Source organism: Halichoerus grypus, chromosome 5 (assembly GCF_964656455.1).
Source record: "Halichoerus grypus chromosome 5, mHalGry1.hap1.1, whole genome shotgun sequence".
NCBI classification, from domain to species: Eukaryota; Metazoa; Chordata; class Mammalia; order Carnivora; family Phocidae; genus Halichoerus; species Halichoerus grypus.
The window spans coordinates 170,650,175-170,669,968 of NC_135716.1; the positions used below are offsets into that span (position 1 = coordinate 170,650,175).

The following is a 19,794-nucleotide window of genomic DNA, read 5'->3' on the forward strand; positions in this document are numbered from 1 at the left end:
GCCTTCTCAATCCCCCAGCCTGTGTGCTGGGCAGGGGGGTGGGGGCGCGGCTTTCCTGAATCCCACACTTACACACAGACTCCAAACACTGGCTTTCATGGAAACCCAGCACACCTCTTAATTCTGGCTGAAACTGTGCTGCCCAATGTAATGAGCTGTGTCAAACCCTGCCCTAGGGTGAACCTTGATCCCCACTTGCCCCTACCCACCTACTTACCTGGGGCACCGCACTGCTGCCAAAAATCCCTTTGAGGATGGCCAGGCATCGGCCGACAATCACATCATCACTTATGTTTTCCATGATGCCGGCAGCTTCCCCTGCCACTAGTGCCAACAGTATTGGAGCTAGAGAAACAGGAAGAACAGTCCAGGGTTTTCCTACAGACTTCTCTCAAGAACTTCTTTATCAGGCCCCACATTATTCCGGGCACTCTGAAATCTGATGACCAATAGACAGACATGCAACACTTGCGCTAGAGACATTACGTTTCTGAAACTGCAACTCCAAATCTATCCCTTAGAAGGCAGCTGGCAAACTCTCGCAGTAACGTGTGACTCAGGTACTTGGCCCTTACAATTCTGCAGCATACAGAAGTCTTGAAGATGAAGTAACTTCAGACCTTGCTAAGAAAACCAACAGGCATTCCTATATTTAGGCATAGGATCCTTAGCCCTGACCACCTTAGACAGTTTGCTCCATGGCAAGAGCTATATCCTTTTAACTATTCCAGGTCCCTCCAAGCCCATCACCACCTTCACTCACCCATTTGGTGACTATTAGGCAAGACACTTGTGTAACAGGCACAGTATGAGCTGCTGCGATATAAAGCTCTATACTAGACTATATAACTCCATGGGTCAGTAGGTAAGTATCACGTAGCTATAATTATGAACTGATAAAAGCAATGAAGAAAAACAAAGGATACGGAGAGAGAATACAGGGACTTAATTTAGATTTGAGGCAGTGGAAGTATGTGTGTCCTAAAAGCTGCTTTGAAACAGTGGCAGTTAGGTCAAGACCAGAAAGGCTGAGCAGAGTATGCCATACTGGGAAGGAAGAGAAGAAAAAAGCTCCCCAGGCCCAGACCACACAGTACATGCAGAGGCCCTGAAGTAGAAGACATGAGATTTACACACACACACACACATCAACATTTTAAGCACCACAGAGAAGAGCAATTCAATTACAGAAGAAATTAAAATAGGAGGTAGGAGTTCGATACATTCTGAAGGATGTGATCAAAGATTCAGGGGCCAGTCAGATACAAAAGTCTGAGAATAAGGAATACAAGTTTCCCCTTATGGGAAGCTTCCCTGGTTCTGTGCCTCCTGCCTGGGTTGATTCTTCTTTTTATGTTCTCTTTTGCAGCGCCCTGGGCTTTCACTCTGACCCTCTACTTATGGCCCTGTTCCTAGAGAGCTCACCTACTTAATGTATTTCCCACTAGGATATGAACTCCTTGACGGCGGGTAATTTTTTTTCCCGTATCCCCAGCACCTACCAGGAATTTCTGGAATTGTTGGTTGAATTAATGAAAAATCAAGACATACATATTTGAGAAAACCCAGAATATTCCTAATTCTCTATTCCTGTAAGGATATGAAAAAGATTAAAACCAGGAAGCAGTTACCTTTATAGAGGTTCCAGAAGAGGAAGAGCTCACCCCTGCTGGCCGTCGTACTGCCAACATGCCCGAACAAATTGACGCTTGGATCCCAGAACACACGGTCAAAACACAGTACTACCTGTGGTAAAAAAAAAAAAAAAGGAGCCCAGGAACTGATGGCAGGGCTCAGAGAACATGGCTTTAAGCACAGCTGTGCCTCAACAGAAAGACTTCTCAGACCTTACTGAAGTTTCTTCTGATCTCCTCTCAATATAAGCCTAGAAATCCCTAGCATGAATGTATTACTTAAAACAACATTTAGAGTTGTCTGTGTTTTTCTGGGCTTAGGTCCCAGAAGACTTGGTCCTCATATACATATAATTAGGCACTGAACTGAATGAACTGACAGGCCTCTCACCCTGATCTCACAGAGCTGAGAGCATAGCAAAATATACAAAAATGTAAACCCCTATCTTCTCTGACTGCACAACAGGTATGTAGAGAGATGCCCAGGGCAAGTTACCTTGTTAAGGTTGCCAAATCCCATCCTTTGGACTGCAGATGTTTTCCACTCAGGAAGAGGCGGCACGAACTGAACAGCTGGGGGCTGCTGCTTCAGCACACCCAAGGGGAGGGTACAGAGAACTGCATCACACTTATAAATAAAGGTCTGGCTTGTGGAGCGGGTATTCACAGCGATCACCTCACATCCTAGAGATGTCAGAGGGAAAAGACCTTACTGGCGATAAGGATGGTACTGAACATTCAGTGCATGGTAGAATCTACACACTATCTCAGTTAATTCTTACCGTAAGTGTATGGAGTCTGTTCTCTTCACTTTTTAATAGAAGAAAACCAAGGTGGCGGCGAAGTAACTTCAGACAAGGCCGCACGGGTCCTAACTGCCTATTCAAATGCTAATAGTCCACTTCAGAGTCTGGGCTCTTCACCACCGTGTACTTGTCTTACCTTCCTGATACACTGGTGATCTTCTGGGCTAATCCAAGAGCCTTATTATTTACCAAGGGTTTAGTAAATTTAGACCAAAGTGAAGAATAAAGGTCTGTAACAACAAAAGCAGTGCCTCTCCACGGTGGTTAGGTGCTTACTAAGGACCAGGAGAGGAACGACCCCAGGAGACCATGGTGCAGATCTACGGGATGCCACTGGGGTGCAGAGCGTGCTGTTCTGGAGAAGGCACTGTGACGCCTAGTTTGCCAGAGTCTGAATAAAGCTCAGAGTGGACCACAGAATAGGCACTGAAAAGAGGTTACTGTTATTCTTCCTCATTTGTGTTTTTTTCCTTCAATAAGTACCTATTTATAGAATTTCAGAAAATACAGGGGCGCCTGGGTGGCTCAGTCGGTTAAGCGGCTGCCTTCGGCTCAGGTCATGATGCCAGGGTCCTGGGATCGAGCCCCACATCGGGCTCCCTGCTGGGCGGGAAGCCTGCTTCTCCCTCTCCCACTCCCCCTGCTTGTGTTCCCTCTCTGGCTGTGTCTCTCTCTGTCAAATAAATAAATAAAATCTTTAAAAAAAAAAAAAAAAAGAATTTCAGAAAATACATAAACAGCTCAAAATTGGTATGAGAACTCAGTTCATGTCCACTTTCTCACTTTCTTCACCTGCCTGCAAATGGCTCTTTAAAGGCCACAGGTCTCAACATCAACTAGAAGCTGCAAATGAAGGGGAAATCAAATGGAAAACGGTTTCAGGGGTTGTAAAAAAAGAGTATCTGCAGTAATCTCGGCAATTCTGGAAAAGCAGCCATGAAGGGCAAGCAAGGTTGATTGCCATATCTCCACTTGTCATGAGGGCCCTGGGGGGAGGGGCGGGGGGGGGGGGGACTAGCTATCATCAAGAGTTCTAGACTATTAATTCCAAAGGTGGGTGGACAGCGGGTTCTCTGTACTCTACATTAAATGTGCCCTGAAACCAGCAACAGTGAGCACTGAGCCTTCTGCCTGTGGGAATCAGGGCAATTCCATCTTTGAAGTCTGATACTGCTCCCAGTATCAGAAACCACACCGAGCAGTTAGCCCACCTGAACAGGAAAGGCTAGAATGGATCCAAAGAGCAAGACACAGATGGTAAAATACAAGGAGTGTGGGTCCCACTGTGCCCAGAGGCCAAAATCCTGGTCTTTTAAGAATATACTCAGTGGGGCGCCTGGGTGGCTCAGTCGGTTAAGCGACTGCCTTCGGCTCAGGTCATGATCCTGGGGTCCTGGGATCCAGCCCCATGTAGGGCTCCCTGCTCAGCAAGGAGTCTGCTTCTTCCTCTCCTCTCCCCCCGCCCCTGCTCATGCTCACTCTCTCTTGCTTTCTCTCTCTCAAATAAATGAATCTTAAAAAAAAAAAAAAAAATACACTCAGCAAAAATTAGGTCCAAACTCACTGGCAGTTGTTAACAAAGTAATTCAAGTACAAATTGGAAACTTGCCTCAATTTTCCGGTTTACACAATGATGGATTAGAATGCCCAAAGGCTCTAGAGGCTCAATCCTTTTGTCAATGCAGATTTTTAAAATTAGGGTTCATAGTTTATATGATATGACATTTTAGCAGGAAATGTACCTAACATTTTTTTCTGTAGATCAAACTCAACAAAAGATCACTACCGTGTTTCAGAGTAAGAGACTTATCTCCCCAGTGAAGCAGGGACGTACCCGAAGCCGTGTAGCGAACCTGCCGCACCGCTGTGTTCAGTTTAATGTCCAGGCCTTCCGCTAAAGCCACAGGGACACAGGAGTAGCCATTCCTCACCGTCAGGTGGCTGCCAGTAAACTCAAAGTCGTCATCCTAAAGAGGAGAGAAAAGTCCATCCATTTTCTTAACTTAATGCCATACATCCTGAGTTCTGTAAGATTAAGACTGAAAAACAACAGTTTGTGGAAAACAGTCAATATTCTAAGGCAGAAATTAAAAAACCAGCACTCAGTATTCAGTTACAGCTATCCCAGGAAACTAGAGAAAAAAGAAAAAATGCTTAAATGTCCCTAATGGCCACCTCTGGGCAGTGAGATTAGGGCAGTTTCTTCTTCCCTAGATTGAGTTTTCTCCTCATAGTCCCACACCCAACCCCTCAGTCCAGACTATCCAAGAGGGTGGGGGATGGGATCTCTCGAAGAAAGAGGATTCAAGAAATTCAGATCTATGTTTGGCTTTTGAATGCATTACAGATTTGGTAGAATATCAGATTCACCATCCTAATCACATCTTCTTTACCTAAGAACAAAATCAGTTTTTATTTCTTAAACTTACAGGCCTGAAAGATGAGGAAGACTTCCAAAACTAAAGTTGGTCAAACTAGATAAAAACAATCTGGGGGGGCGCCTGGGTGGCTCCGTTGTTAAGCATCTGCCTTCGGCTCAGGTCATGATCCCAGGGTCCTGGGATCGAGCCCCGCATCGGGCTCCTTGCTCTGCAGGAAGCCTGCTTCTCCCTCTCCCACTCCCCCAGCTTGTGTCCCCTCTCTCGCTGTGTCTCTCGCTGTCAAATAAATAAATAAAATCTTTAAAAAAAAAAAAAACAAAAACAATCTGGGATTATAAAGACTGGCCTAAGAGGATCCATATAGTAAAGAAGTCAGCATTTGGCCTGGAAGGATTCCCAAAATGATCTTATTTCTTTGAATCTACTGAAAATTTTTCTGTGTAGAGAAATTTTTGAAGGCTAGTCAATTTTCTAATTTCATGAAATTTCTGGGAGAAAACACAGCATGATTCTTTTGAATTAGATAAAAATACTGGGTTGGCAGAACTCTCACTACTTAGTGACTGATTCATCTGCTCCCCATACCGATCAGTTCAAATCACCCACATTCAGAATTTAATAAGATTACGAATGGATACATATTGAAACTTCAAATGATAAATCAGTGATGAGGAAGGGTCTAATTTAGTATTACATGGGGAAAAACAACAACAAAAACAACTGAGAATTCTCTAAGATTTTTACCACTAACAGGTCCAATCCTCTAAGTCAAACACTAAAGAATACGAAGGTATAACCTAAAGATTAAGAATGCAAACTAGGGGCGCCTGGGTGGCTCAGTTGTTAAGCATCTGTCTTTGTCTCAGGTCATGATCTCAGGGTCCTGGGATCGAGCCCTACATCGGGCTCCCTGCTCTGCGGGAAGCCTGCTTCTCCCTCTCCCACTCCCCCTGCTTGTGTTCCCTCTCTCGCTGGGTCTCTCTCTGTCAAATAAATAAAATCTTAAAAAAAAAAAAAAAATTCAAACTAATTTTACAAGGAAAATGTACAATGGAAATGAAAATATGTAAGTAAAAATGTAACATTTACTTCTGTAGTCTTAGGTCTGGCCAAAGTCTCAGATTTAGAGGTTGATCTTTAATATCTAAGAAGCCCTGTGATTTCTCACCAGTTCAAGAGTAACTCACATTTAAAATACATAAGAATAGTTTGACAAAAGATGTGTAAAACCTATACATTGAAAACTGTAAAATATGGCTGAAAAATATTAAAGAAAACCTAAATAAATGGAGAGAGATACCATGTTCAAATCCCAATACCAATCAAAATCCCAGAAGGTATTTTTTTTAATAGAAATTGACAAGCTGATTCTAAAATTTTTATGGAAATATAGAAGACCTAAAGTAGCCAAAATGATTTAAAAAAAAGTTGAAGAACTTACACTATCCTAATTTCAAGATGTACCATAAAGCAACAGTAATCAAGACAGTATGATAGGGGCATGTGGACAAATGAATGAAGAGGAAGGAGTAACGATAAATAGTCTCACACATGGTCAACTGATTCTCAAAAAAGGTGCCAAGACAAATGAAGAAAAAGGATGGTGCCAGAATAATTAATTAGATAACCATATGGAAAAATATGAACCCTACCCTCATCTCTCATTGTACATGAAAATTAATTTAAAATGAATCATAGACCTAACATTAGAGCTAAGTCCATAAAACTTCAGGAAGAAAACAAGAGAAAATTTAGTGATCTAAGTTTAGACAAAGATTTTTCAGGATACAAAAAGCACAAAGCTTATAGAGAGTTGAGGAAATAGGAACTTCATAAAATCAGAAAGTTTTGTTCTTTGAAAGATACCATTTAGAAAATGAAAAAGGAAGCTGTGGACTGGAGGAAAATATTTACAAAGGAATTGTATAAATACTGACAAAGGAATTGTATCCAGGATCTAAAGAACATAATGAACTCTTACACAATTTAGTAAGAGATCAACCAGATTTTAAAATAATGGGCAAAAGATCGGAACAGACTTTTCACCAAAGAACTGACATACAAATGGCCAATAAGTACACAAAAAGGTGCTTCACACCACCCATCATTCGGGAAATGCAAATTACCACTACAATGAAATGTAGTATACACCCATTAGAATGGCTAAATTTTTAAAAACTGGCAGTACCAAGTGTTGGTGAGGATGTGAAACAACTAGAACTTTCATACACTGCTCGTGGGAATGCAATTTAGAATAATTTGGAGTTTCTTATAAAGTTAAAGATCTTTGTAAGACCCAGCAATTTCACTCCTAAATATACCCAAAAGAAAGATCTGAATGTTCATAGCAGCTCCAGTCATTTATAGCCAAAAAAACTGGAAACAATCCAAATGTCCACCAACGTACCAGCGTATGGATAAACAATCTATGGCACATCCATACAACAGACTACTACTAAACAACAAAAAGGAACAAACCACTGATATCCCAATAACAAAAATGATCTCAACAACTTTGCTAAGTGAAAGAAATTACACACAAAAGGCTGGCGCCTGGGTGGCTCAGTCGTTAAGCGTCTGCCTTCAGCTCATGTCATGATCCTGGGGTCCTGGGATCGAGCCCCACATCGGGCTCCCTGCTCAGCAGGAAGCCTGCTTCTCCCTCTCTCACTCCCCCTACTTGTGTTCCTGCTCTCGTTATCTCTGTCAAATAAATAAATAAAATATTAAAAAAAAAAAAGGCTACATTCTGTATGATTATATACCGTATTTGTTCAATTTATATGTAATTCTAGAAAAGCAAAACTACAGTGACAGACAGGAAATCAGGGGTTGTCTTGGGCCAGGAGTGGGAGGGCTGGGGACTGACTACAAAGAGGCAAGGGAGAACTTTCCAGGGTGGAAATGTTCTTTATCTTGATTGTGGTGGTGATTCATGACTATGTACCTTTGGCAAAACTTCAAACTGTTTGCTTAAAATAGGTAAATTGTACTGTAATGTAAATTCTATTTCTTAATAAAGCTGTTTAAACACACACATACAAATTAAGTTTCTCCTAAGAGCCCTTTCAAAGATGTGTGCAACAAAATAAATGATAAAGGAATTTTACCTGATCCCAATGTTTAAGGGAGAGTGTAGAGAGAGGTGTGGCATTAGCAAATTCAAGATTTGCAAAATGCCAATCAAGTATTTGTCTGTCTCTTGATGAGAGATACACGTCACTGCAAAATGAAAACAGAGGAGCGCAGGTTATTAAAGGACTACTATTCTCAGTGGGCTGATGTGGACAATCTCAGTAACTGAGGAAACCTAAGCCTGGTACTGTGCCTTATATAAAGAAATAAGTCAAAAAATAGGACCTTATCTGTCTTAACTCCTTTATTACTGGTGCTGAGAGCAGTGCCAAGCTCACTACATAAAGCAAATTACTATCAGTCTTCATTTGTCTTGGCGGGGGTGGGGAGACAGGGCGCCTGGGTGGCTCAGTCGGTTAAGCATCTGCCTTCGGCTCAGGTCCTGATCCCAGGGTCCTGGGATGGAGCCCCACATTGGGCTCCCTGCTCAGTGGAGAGTCTGCTTCTCCCTCTCCCTCTCCCCCTGCTTGTGCTCTTCTCTCTCATTCTGTCAAATAAATAAAAATCTTAAAAAAAAAAAAAATTATCGGTACCTGGCATTATAAAAGCGTTTTTGTTCTATAAATAAAGCATGATTTTTTTTTTTTAAAGCAAGAATGGGTAGCATCCCCAACTCCAGAACAGAGTAGATATACTGGAGGCCAGATGTACCATGAAGCGCAGTATCAGCATATAAATATTCACTATCAAAAATCCAATGGAAACAAAGTATAATACTTTCCTAGTCCTCAGAATTATGGGAATTTAAAGCAATACCACCTTCTATTCCACTCACAGGAAGACAGTATATTTCATTCAAACATCAGATCTTATAGAGAAAGGTTATCTTTTCAAAAACAAATATATTTAAATATTTCGGACACTCCTACACATTAAAATTACAATCCATTCACTGGACATAAATAAAACCCACAATGCTTTGTAATTTTCCTTCTAAATATAACAAAGAACAGCAAAAGCTATCCCTCTGAACATTTGTGTGTTTTCCTCACCTTGGGGGATTGGCTTCCAATTCTTGAAGTTTTTCTTCTAGCTTTCCTTGTGTTTCAGCTAATTCATCATATTCCTGATAAAATGAAGAGAACTGGGTTGATCTTAATGAGTCAGAGACCAACCTAGTTATTTTTACCACAAAGTGTAAGACCTGGACCACCTGCCTGTCCAGGTAGTATCTGTGAGTGTGCCTCAGGCTAAGGCTGGATCAGGGCTCAGGGATGGTTGTTCTTGGAGACAAGTTACAATGTGAGCCCAGAATGAAGATGGGGTATGGAGGAGGGAGCGGGCATGCAGCAGGAGGAGATAAAGGAAGAAGAGCATACTAGTGTGCTACAAATTAAGAGTGAAAAAGAATAGCAACTACCACTTCCTGTGCATTTACCATGTCCCTACCATGGGATAAAGCACTTTAGATCCCTTACAAAGAAGTATTAACACTGTGTCACAGATGAGGTGATTAAGGAATCCTAAGATCCCATGGCTAAGAGATAACTAAGTTAGGGATTTCAAACAGACAGTTTGATACCAAATGACTGAAGTCTATGTTATCATTATTCTAAACTGACAGCAGTAAACTATGACAGGGAGCTAAACTAAAATGTAAGTAAGTTAAAGTATAAGACTGAAAACAAAGTAGAAATTCTGCAGAAAAAGCAGATCTCAAACTAAACTAATCCATTCAGTCCCCTTGGTTCCTGTGTACCAAACCCTCTTCTTCCTACCACAGGCACTATGATTGGGTAGTGATTCTCCCTTTTCCAAAGTTTCCCAGATCTATATTCTTTCTTAGGATCCCAAGGGAAACCACCTAGGCATGTATGTATACCACACCTTGCACAGGGCAGTCAGATCCCTGTGTTTGCTTTTCACTAAGAACTCGGCAGTGATATCTCTGGGTGGCTTGACCTCAGATGCTTCTTTGTATTGCTGATGGAGTTCTTTAATTTTCTCTTTCAAATTTACCATCTAAGAGGGAAAAATACAAATTTACCATTTCAGATAGTGATGTAATCCATCTCCAAATCACATGCTTCAGTTCCTCCCCTAAACTGCTAGTGTACCAAAACAGGTTACAATGCAAGGTCCCTGAAACTCTTAAATACCTCTTCTACATGATGACATTTTAGAATAGGAAAAAAAATCCTGTATGGTTCAACACAGAGGTATCACATCATTATCAGAGAAGTAAGATCATTTCTGTCTTCCAAAACAAATGGAGAATGAGGAGTGTTCCATTAATTTAAAAATATATGTATATATATACAAAAATCAAATTCCAGGAAAAACAAAGCACCACTTAAACTTATTGTTTTGGGGAACAAATTATTATGTTTTCTAAATTATGTAAAGGCTAAATCACCACACAGAACCTTCCAGAGCCATTCCTAATGTTAGTCTCTCAGCTTTCTGATGGTACTGGGTCTCACAGCTATCCTGCCAACTGGCTGTTCTCCAGCCTCTCTGCTCATTTCACACATGCCACACACAATCCATGAAGAAGGTGGGCACAGACCTCTTCTCATTTGACAAGATGAAAAAACAAGGCACAGTGAGAGAGTGAGGCAAGAGTCTGGTCACAAGATACACCCAGATTTTGCATCAAAAAGCTCCCCACAGGAGCTGTCCCACTTCATGTTTTCTCCCTAAGCTGATAATACGTTTGCAGCTGGTAGGATGAGGAGAAAACAAATGGTTTCCCAGACTGGAACCAGGCCTCTGCGAAGTGGTGGGAAAGAAGAGCCCTCAGCAGACATACCACTGAGGACTATCCCCATAACTGGCACCTCAAGCGAAATAATTATGGCAATGAATTATGGTCCTGGCTGCAGACCTGTTGTCCCCATCAGTGGGAATTTGACCCCAACGCAACTGATCTCCCTCTCATCCTACAGAATCCAGCAGACGGCACTGGGCTAGCTTTGCCAAAGGGAACCTGACACAGAAAAGATCTATTTCCCCTGGCAATAATTTGCCAATAATACCATACTGAAAGACTGACAGATAAAACCGTGCCTTTTGTTAGTCACTATTATTTTTTTTTTTTTTTTAAGAATAATGAGTCCCAGCTGCACGGACCTTCTCTCCCCCAGAAGAAAAAAACCAAAACTGAAAATTTCTAAAGCCATCCCCCCCGCCCCCAATGCATCTTCAGCTTTGAAGAAAATACAAAATTTTACCTTATTAAGAAGTTCTTTCAACTCCTCCTGAGTCTTCACTATCTTCTTCCAATGTTCAATTTGCTCATCTTTGACATGCTTTTCTTGCAACCTAAAAGAGACAATACATATGCCTTGGCCACAAAGCCAGCTTTGCAGCCCAAGATAGGAACCCATCAAAAACATTCAAGGACATCAAAGCCCACTGAAATTTCTAATACTTTGGAACAAGAAAGTTGGTGGGTGGCAAATTATTTTCTAGGCTATGTTAAATATAGTTCAGTACCATAAAAGCTGTGAATTTTAGAATTGAGAGGGGCCTTAAGGATCATTCTTTTTTAAATGGTTTTACTTTGAGATTTAAATTCACATGAAAATAAGTGAAAACTAGCTCAAATAAGATTTGCTGAAAACCTTAAAGCATAAATAGCAAATCTCTAAATGGAATTCACTATACAACAAGCAGTATCAAAGTACTTACTGAATGACAACTTCCAATGCCTGGCCAAGGGACACAGGCTTATTATTGAGGACATTGAAGTCTAGCTGATGACTAAGGTAAGACGTAGCTTCTAGCAACCGGTTAAACTCTTGCTCTACCATTTCATCTTTCTCTTTAGGAACCTGAAAATCCGAAGTATAGCAGAGTTGGTCCTTATAAGACTAAACATAACCATCCATGAAAACACAAACGCTCTACAGTTTTTTAAAAGGTCAAAATATGTACCTCAAAGGGGGAACCTTTGAGGACAATGATTCCAACTTTCTTTTCTATGAAGTGGTCAATTCCATTAAATGAGGTATGAAATGTTTGGCCCTAATACTTTCTATTCTCCCAATTTTGCCCTCCGAGCTGGGACTCCACCTCTATTAACAGCCATAGGATTCACACTGGGTCCTAACTGGTGCTAACTGAAGTTACGTGGAGCACAAGGTGTCCTGGAGCTGACATGCACTGAAAGAAGCTGGGCCGACATGCAAATGACACACTGGAAAAGTCTCAGAGAACAAAAACTATGTCAACACACCTGAGGACCCTCCAGAATAAGGGCAGGATGGAAAAATAAGAAGCCCAAGGTATTGTCTTTCCCTCAAAGATGAATTTCAGGTGGGAGTAGGGAAGAGAGAAGTGAAATTCACGACTATTAATGAGAACACAATAGCACCTTCATTCTTTTGCAGAGTAACAGTGTTTTATGGCACCAATCAAGTTCAGAGTTGAATATCCAAAGCTCTTCGACTATGAGGGACTGAGGTACCAGGTCTGGCTCACTACTGTGCAGGAAGAGAGCAGCCTGCAAAGCAGATCATCAAGCTGCAAGACCACATTCCTAATCCCTGCTGTGCCCCTGCCTGTTGGTATCATCAGTTAGTCGACCCAAATCCCTCTACTACCGCATAATTCAGTCCTAAAGTAAACTGCATCTGCAATTTTACTGAATTCACGGTAGTAGCAAGAAGGAAAAAGCATATCTAAGGCAAGCATGTCTAAAGCAAGCATCTCTTGCCAGAATAAACTGGGCATCAACTGGGAAGTGGGATTCAAAATATGGAATTTTACTTTACAGCCAACCTAAAATTGGTAGTAAGAAGACAGCATTAAAGAAAGTTCTAATAAACACTAAGGCCAAGGAGGAGTGCAGGGGTAACTTGCGGTTGAGATCATTTGAAATGATTCTACCTCTCATTTGAAATGCCTTAGTTTTAGCCCTTTCCAATTAAAGAGACAATTTTTAAGGCACTAGTCTCTTTCCCTTCACTGAGGAGTTGCACAAGTAACTCTACAAGATGAGCCATGGTGTGGCAAAAGAATATGGCAAGAAGTACAATCTGCACCCAAAAAAGAAAGGGAAAAGGACTGCAACTCCCTTTTGGAACTGTAAATATGACACCATAACTGACCCAATCAGAATCATATTCTAAAGCATCAAATTCTAAAAGGCCAAAGATGGGAGCGATCAGGAAATCTTTATGAATTAGAGAATCCCCCTTGGCCTAAGAAATATAAATCCCTGAGAATCTTCTGGTTTATGTTGAGAAATAAGGCAGAGAATCAGACTTTGGATGTTTGGTGCCCTTTATATATGAGTGGTACCTAAGACATGGTGGCTCAAACACATCTGGCCTACCCATTCAACTCCATGGCCAAAGGAAGGAGCTCTTGGTGACATCCCTACTTGTTCTGATTACAGAGCTATCAGAGCTGATGGATGAGACCCTTTTGGTCAGGAATTTCATCTACTTTCTCGTCAGTTGCTTTTCCTCAGTGATGTGATGGGTCATATACAGAGCAGCTCAAAGCAATGCTGAAATTTTGCTCAGTGTGATTCCTGCAATGATGTTACCAAAGATGGTTCTAGAAACTCTAAATTTGGTGTTTCTTTAAAAAAGGAAACAATTACATTTTTAACACAAAATCGATATAGTTATGAGATCTTAACTGATCCCAGATGCAGTGTGCATGACTGCTTTTCCTGGAATACAAAATAGTGATATTTCTATGTGTGGCTTCAAAAATGCCTAGCAAGAGGATGCTATAGAAGCAAGAGGGACCAGATCACATGTGCCTCTGCAATAGGGCAGAATGTGCCAATACACAAGTGTGCAAATGGTACAGATTAAAGCTCTTCCAGTGTCAACTGGATGGCTTGCTTCAGACAAGCTTTAATCTTTATAGCTAGGGTGACAGTCACATAGGGAAGTTCATACTGAAAAAGTACGCAGCACTCAGGCTCAGTAACTGGGGTCCAGGGTGTGTGGTAGAGAAACATTTAAAGGGACACTGTCAAGGTTAGAGGGACCAAATTTGACCTTTTGTTTCTTCCCTCTGTTTGCTGAGCAGCCCACTTGATTCATAACACTTTCCCCTTCAGTCCACCCACACCCCCCGCCACAAAAACCTTTTTACATGCGCTTTCAATGACAAAAACTCAAATGGCACCAGCCCAACATATAGGCGCAACTCTACAACAACAAACCAGTGTGAATGTATGATGGAGAGGATCTTTGGAAGGGAAAGATCTAAGTTTCAAGCTTTTAATGGGTTATTGTAAACAGTGAAGAAAATGATTTGAAAAATTATTAAAAAAAAATACCTTGACAGTGTCCTTTTAACCAGTGCAGCAGAGAGAGAAATAAACTGTAAATAACAGCCCAACAGCCACGTCAAGTTAAGTTTTGTATGACAGCAGTAAAATCAAGGCTTTAAACACACAGCATGACAGAAGCATTCTGTTAGCTCAGAAGCTGCAACCACCGGAGAAACAAGGAATAGACTGTAGAGACCAAAATGGGAAAGTCAAGGCACAGAAATGGGCAAAAGAAAGGCAGTTTGGGGGCGGGGGGTGTGAGGGTGGTAAAGGGAGATGGTGTCAGAAAGCAGTGAGGAATAAAGCAAAACTCAATAAAAGAGAAAAGGAAAAACACAGAACAGTAACAAGAACAACAAAATCAAACAAACAAAAACCAAACCAAAAGATGACTGCCTCATCTGACTGACACCAGGATGACAGACTGCATCTCTGGCCCACTGACTGGGTCCACTGCTCTAACTGGAGACTCCACTCTCCAGAATACGAGAGACAGCACTTAGGCCCCACCCATTTTCCACCTAGTTAAGCAATTTTAGGACTGTTGCCAGAGAGACCAGGGATAGCATTCAAACCTGGATTTTGTTCCCATTACCTTTAGAATTCCACTTTGAAATTAAAGAAATATTTGGAAAATAGCAGCTATTTGTCAATTAGGAAACCAACAATGACGGGGGAAAAACCAAAATGTATTTTTGATATACTTAAATCTTGAATCTGTTTCTAAAATTAAACTAGTCAGCTATGTTCTATTTGACATACTCAGACAATGAAAAGAACTTTAGCAACTGACTAGCCCTTGAGCACCTCTTAAGTACCTATTTCAGGTCACTGCCCTCCCCTCGGTGAGAACCCTCAAACTGTTAGTTCCATAAATAATTATGGAAAGGAGCTGAAATATTGGCAATCTTTAAACACAAGTCGCAATAATTTTCTTAAATTGCATCCTGAGAAAGGAACTCAGTAAATGACTGGAAGGGGCTAAGCACCATGTCTGATGGCAGCTGGATTTCTACAACATATTGAGGAGATAAAACAGCAAACTAAGCAGGGAAAGTATCTGATATCGTTCTCCAGCAAAGACTCAAACAAAAAGGCTATCACTTGAAGCAGACTTTTTTTTGAAACAGATTTTGATTACGACTTTTCAAAGTCATTTATTTCTCTATGAAAGGTTCCAAATAGTTCCTTCAAGCTAAGAATCTGGTGTGTCTCACTACTCTAAATAGGTACAATCCTGACTGCTTTGGCCCTGTAGAGATTATATGGAGCATCCCTGAGCGTGGCTGAGCGAAGAGCAGCCTGGGTATCTAACTCATGCAGAGTAAATTTAGGGAGAGCCAAGTGACCTTCCGGACAGGGTCCTAATCCTGCAGGAAGTCATTTCAGAGGAAGGACAGCTCTCCTCAGTTCTACCTTTGGTTACATTCTATCATCACAAACCCTTTAGGCCTTCAAAACCCTGTCCATTTCTCTTGCTTCCAGGGTGCATAAGCTCTCCAGCAGCAGAGCAAAATGGAGTTAGGTGCACTTAGGTCCTGGGCACCCAAAGGCTGGAGATTTAGCCAGAGAAATCCTCAGGAAGAATAACACAATGAAAAAACAGCTGTAATGTAACCTGGCCAACAGAAGCTACAGTAAATCTCTGCCTCTCCCATTCCCATGCACCTCTAGAATTAAGATTAGTTCCTTTGGTAAAACCTGGAAGAAAAATTTACATCTGAAGAGTCTCTAATTCAGATTCCCAAATAACTAAAAGAAATGAGATATCCTTAAAGGGAGAATAAGGACAACAGGAATATCCTTAATCCAAATAAAATTATGATTCTATAAATGGAGACGGTTGTCCACCCCCACTTTTTTTAACCTCATTAGAAATCATTTAGGGGATATAAATAATGGACTTCTCTAAAGCAGTAACTAAGCTGCGTGGAGAAGGCACACACAACATGTCTAAGGAGTTCACTCTAGCAGTTTCTAGCACACAATAGAAGTGCTCTGTAAATTCTTATAAAATGAATAAATTAATAAAGTTTGGAAAAGCAAAGTCAGTATTATAATTATATTTGAAAGGAAGTAACTATTTTGCAACTTTAGGAACATTAAAGGAAGGCATGAGATTTTTACATTTATAAAAAAGCGGGGATTAGATTTACAAGGTAGAGAAAAACCACCTTCAAAATACCAAAACTTGGGGCGCCTGGGTGGCTCAGTAGGTTAAGCATCTGCCTTTGGCTCAGGTCATGATCTCAGGGTCCTGGGATCAAGCCTCACGTCGGGGCTCCCTACTCAGCAGGGTGTCTGCTTCTCCCTCTCTCTGCCCCTCCCCCCTGCTCATTCTCTCTAATAAATAAATAAAATCTTAAAAACAAAACAAAACAAAACTGTTTCCACAAAGGAATAGGAAAACTGAAAAGGCCAGAAGGCCTGTGTCAGAAGTGTAACTAACCTAAGCACCACTCCATATGAATTCAAATGACAACCTGAATTGAGGTAGGTACGGAGTATACCCAATTAATGGCATTAATGGCCTTCGGAAAAGACCTGGCACTCTTTACCTTTCAAGTGTATCTTTCTTCCTCACAACACCTGAGCTATTATTCCCAAGAAGAAAATCAAGATCTGTTTCTCCACGTAGTTACTGAGTCTTTGGGCCTCATTTGGTAAAAACAAAAACAAAAACAAAACAAAGACTACAAAAAAACCCAACTCCCTCCCCCCAATAGAGACCAGAGATTTTATAATGCAAAATGCTATTGCACTGAAGTAATTTAAGATGCTGTTTCATTACTCAAAAAAGCCAAAACAAAACTAGAATTTAAAGCCCCTGAGTTACTAGTTGGTGTACAGGAGATACATAGAAAACATTTAGAGTTATATTTCCCCCATCTCCCCACCAATCCATGTTTTCAGTCTCCTCATGGTGACTCCCAAAATATTCCTGGAATATGAATTACCCTATTTCCCAATTATCTCCATATCCAGGTAAAGCTGATTACAGCACGGTCCAGAGTAGAACTCAATCATCAGTCAATGTGAGGGCAGCTGCTGTATTAGCTCTATTTTTATAAGCTTGGAAGATACTTCTATTTATAGGGACATCCTATATTAGAACCAAATAAGAAAGCCCTTATTCTAGTCATGTGGAGCCATAAAATAAACTTCTGTCAAAAACAAACAGAGGGGGCGCCTGGGTGGCTCAGTTGGTTAAGCGACTGCCTTCGGCTCAGGTCATGATCCTGGAGTCCCGGGATCGAGTCCCGCATCGGGCTCCCTGCTCGGCAGGGAGTCTGCTTCTCCCTCTGACCCTCCCCCCTCTCATGTGCTCTTTCTCATTCTCTCTCTCTCAAATAAATAAATAAATAAAATCTTTAAAAAAAAAAAAAAAACAAACAGAGAAGCTCAACATCCTAGCTGCCAACGCAGGACCAGAGAGAATAAAGTGAACTCTTTCAGGGATTCTTGTGATTGTGATTAAAACAATAACAAGATAACAGAACAAAAACCACTTGCTATGTGATTTTTTTCATACAGCAGCAAAATGACTAGGTATGGTGATAGGTCCTTAAGACAATATTACAAATGATATTCGTCACTCTGAGTTAACTGCTCACTGCAGGATGAGGGAACTGATTTCTACGTACTAACAACAGAACCATCAAATCACCCTCTTTTGCACTGAGGCTGTCCACAAAGAATGGAGGAAGAATATCCCATTTCATTCAGTTTACTAAAGAAAAATCAATGGTTGAGTGAATGTCCACTCTGAGGGGGTGGGGGTGGGGGTTCTTGCCTCCTTAGAGTAACTATTAAAAGAAAGCTCTTGGAGGAGACTCAGCTGATGAGGAGTTGCATGCACTGACTCCAGTCCCCATCTTCTCTGAAATATAAGCCACATATGGCAGAACAAGTGCACATATACCTCAGAAATACTGCAGGTCTGGTTCCAGACCACCGCAATAAAGTGAGTCAAATAATTTTCTGGTTTCCCAGTGCATAAAGTTATGTTTACAATGTACTGTAGTCTAAGTGTGCAACAGCATTATGTCTAAAAAACAATGTACATAGGGGCGCCTGGGTGGCTCAGTCGGTTAAGCGACTGCCTTCGGCTCGGGTCATGGTCCTGGAGTCCTGGGATCGAGTCCCACATCGGGCTCCCTGCTCAGCGGGGAGTCTGCTTCTCCCTCTGACCCTCCTCCCTCTCGTGCTGTCTCTCATTCTCTCTCTCGCAAATAAATAAAATCTTTAAAAAAAACAAAACAAAAAAAAACAATGTACATACCTTAAGTACTTTATTGCTAAAAAAAATGCTAACCATCATCCAAGCTCTCACTAAGTTGTAATCACTGATCACATATTACAATAGATACTAATGAAAAAGGGTGAAATATTGTGAGAATTACCAAAATGTGACACAGTGAGCAAATACTGTTGGAAAAATAGTGCCGACAAACTTGCTCCATGCAGGATTGCCACAAATCTTCCATTTGTATAAAAAAAAAGGGGGGGGGGCGGGCGCCTGGGTGGCTCAGATGGTTAAGCGTCTGCCTTCGGCTCAGGTCATGATCCCGGGGTCCTGGGATCGAGTCCCACATCAGGCTCCTGCCTCAGTGGGGAGCCTGCTTCTCCCTCTGACCCTCTCCCCTCTCATGCTGTTTCTCTCTCGCTTGCTCTCTAAAAAATAAATAAATAAAATCTTTAAAAAAAAGGGGGGGGCAGTATCTGCAAAATGCAATAAAGCAAAGCACAATAAAACAATGTACGCCTGTAAGGGAATCTGATCTGGGATACCAAGCAATATATCCTGGGCTCTACAAATTATTGATTAGAACGATCCAGGCAAACACCATGTCTGAGCTTTAGATTCTTCCCCTGCAAAATGAGAGAATGAAGCAACTGACCTACTTACTCCTCAGGTTTCCGAAGTCAGGAAACATACTTGTAATTATACACAAAATTAATGGAACTATAAGCTCTTAGTTCTTGTCCTATAAGCCAGAAGCCAATCTACTAGTTAACAGTTGTCCATACCTATTCTGAACTAGACACAAAAACATTAACATGACTTCTTATGTTTGATTAACAACTCAAGGCTGTTAAGAATTTTATCCTAAACTTGAGAGTGCTTGAAGAATCCTCCTTACCACTTGGCTACTGCACCAAAAATCAAACAAACTGACTTAGAGAAATCCTTTTGTAAAGATCAGAGTTGAATGACAACTACAAATTTCACTTGGAAAAATATCCCTACATATACAGAATGCTGAAAACGACACACCAGCTTAACGGAGGTTTAGTACAGTGCTACTCAAAGGGCTGGTCCTGGTGAGATAAGGAGTTTATGCCAGATCATAACTAAAGCACCATTTCTTTCATTGGGAAGTCTTGCTACTCACCCCAATTCCCCCAAATCATCATTTGAACTAACAGTGTGATTAATGATGTAGTTTATTTTACATTCTGGCACAAGCAACATATTTATCTCATCCCATACTGGTAACCAACAGTTAATTCATGAATTAGCAGCTGGGTGCAGGCCACACCTGAGGGGAATACTGGTATACTATTTAGAAACAAACGTTTTAAAAATGTGTTAA

At 41.1% G+C, this 19,794-nt stretch overlaps 2 protein-coding genes across 4 annotated transcripts in view; one reads left to right on the plus strand and one right to left on the minus strand.

Moving 5' to 3' along the window:
- LUZP1 (leucine zipper protein 1) overlaps positions 1–1,638 on the plus strand; it is a 103,222-nt gene extending 101,584 nt beyond the window's left edge. Inside the window, exon 6 of the transcript XR_013448353.1 lies at positions 1,370–1,638. The gene's annotated coding sequence lies outside the window, so the exon portion shown is untranslated. The remainder of the gene's footprint in view (positions 1–1,369) is intronic.
- The window catches only part of KDM1A (lysine demethylase 1A), a 62,380-nt gene that overhangs the window by 1,904 nt on the left and 40,682 nt on the right, over positions 1–19,794 (minus strand). For all 3 annotated transcript variants that reach the window (XM_078073668.1, XM_078073669.1, XM_078073667.1), the window contains 9 exons: positions 11,590–11,732; positions 11,130–11,220; positions 9,784–9,918; positions 8,949–9,022; positions 7,932–8,043; positions 4,275–4,407; positions 2,131–2,318; positions 1,632–1,746; positions 218–345 (listed from right to left, as the gene is read on the minus strand). In XM_078073668.1, the coding sequence (XP_077929794.1) occupies positions 218–345; positions 1,632–1,746; positions 2,131–2,318; positions 4,275–4,407; positions 7,932–8,043; positions 8,949–9,022; positions 9,784–9,918; positions 11,130–11,220; positions 11,590–11,732 (1,119 nt within the window). The remainder of the gene's footprint in view (positions 1–217; positions 346–1,631; positions 1,747–2,130; positions 2,319–4,274; positions 4,408–7,931; positions 8,044–8,948; positions 9,023–9,783; positions 9,919–11,129; positions 11,221–11,589; positions 11,733–19,794) is intronic.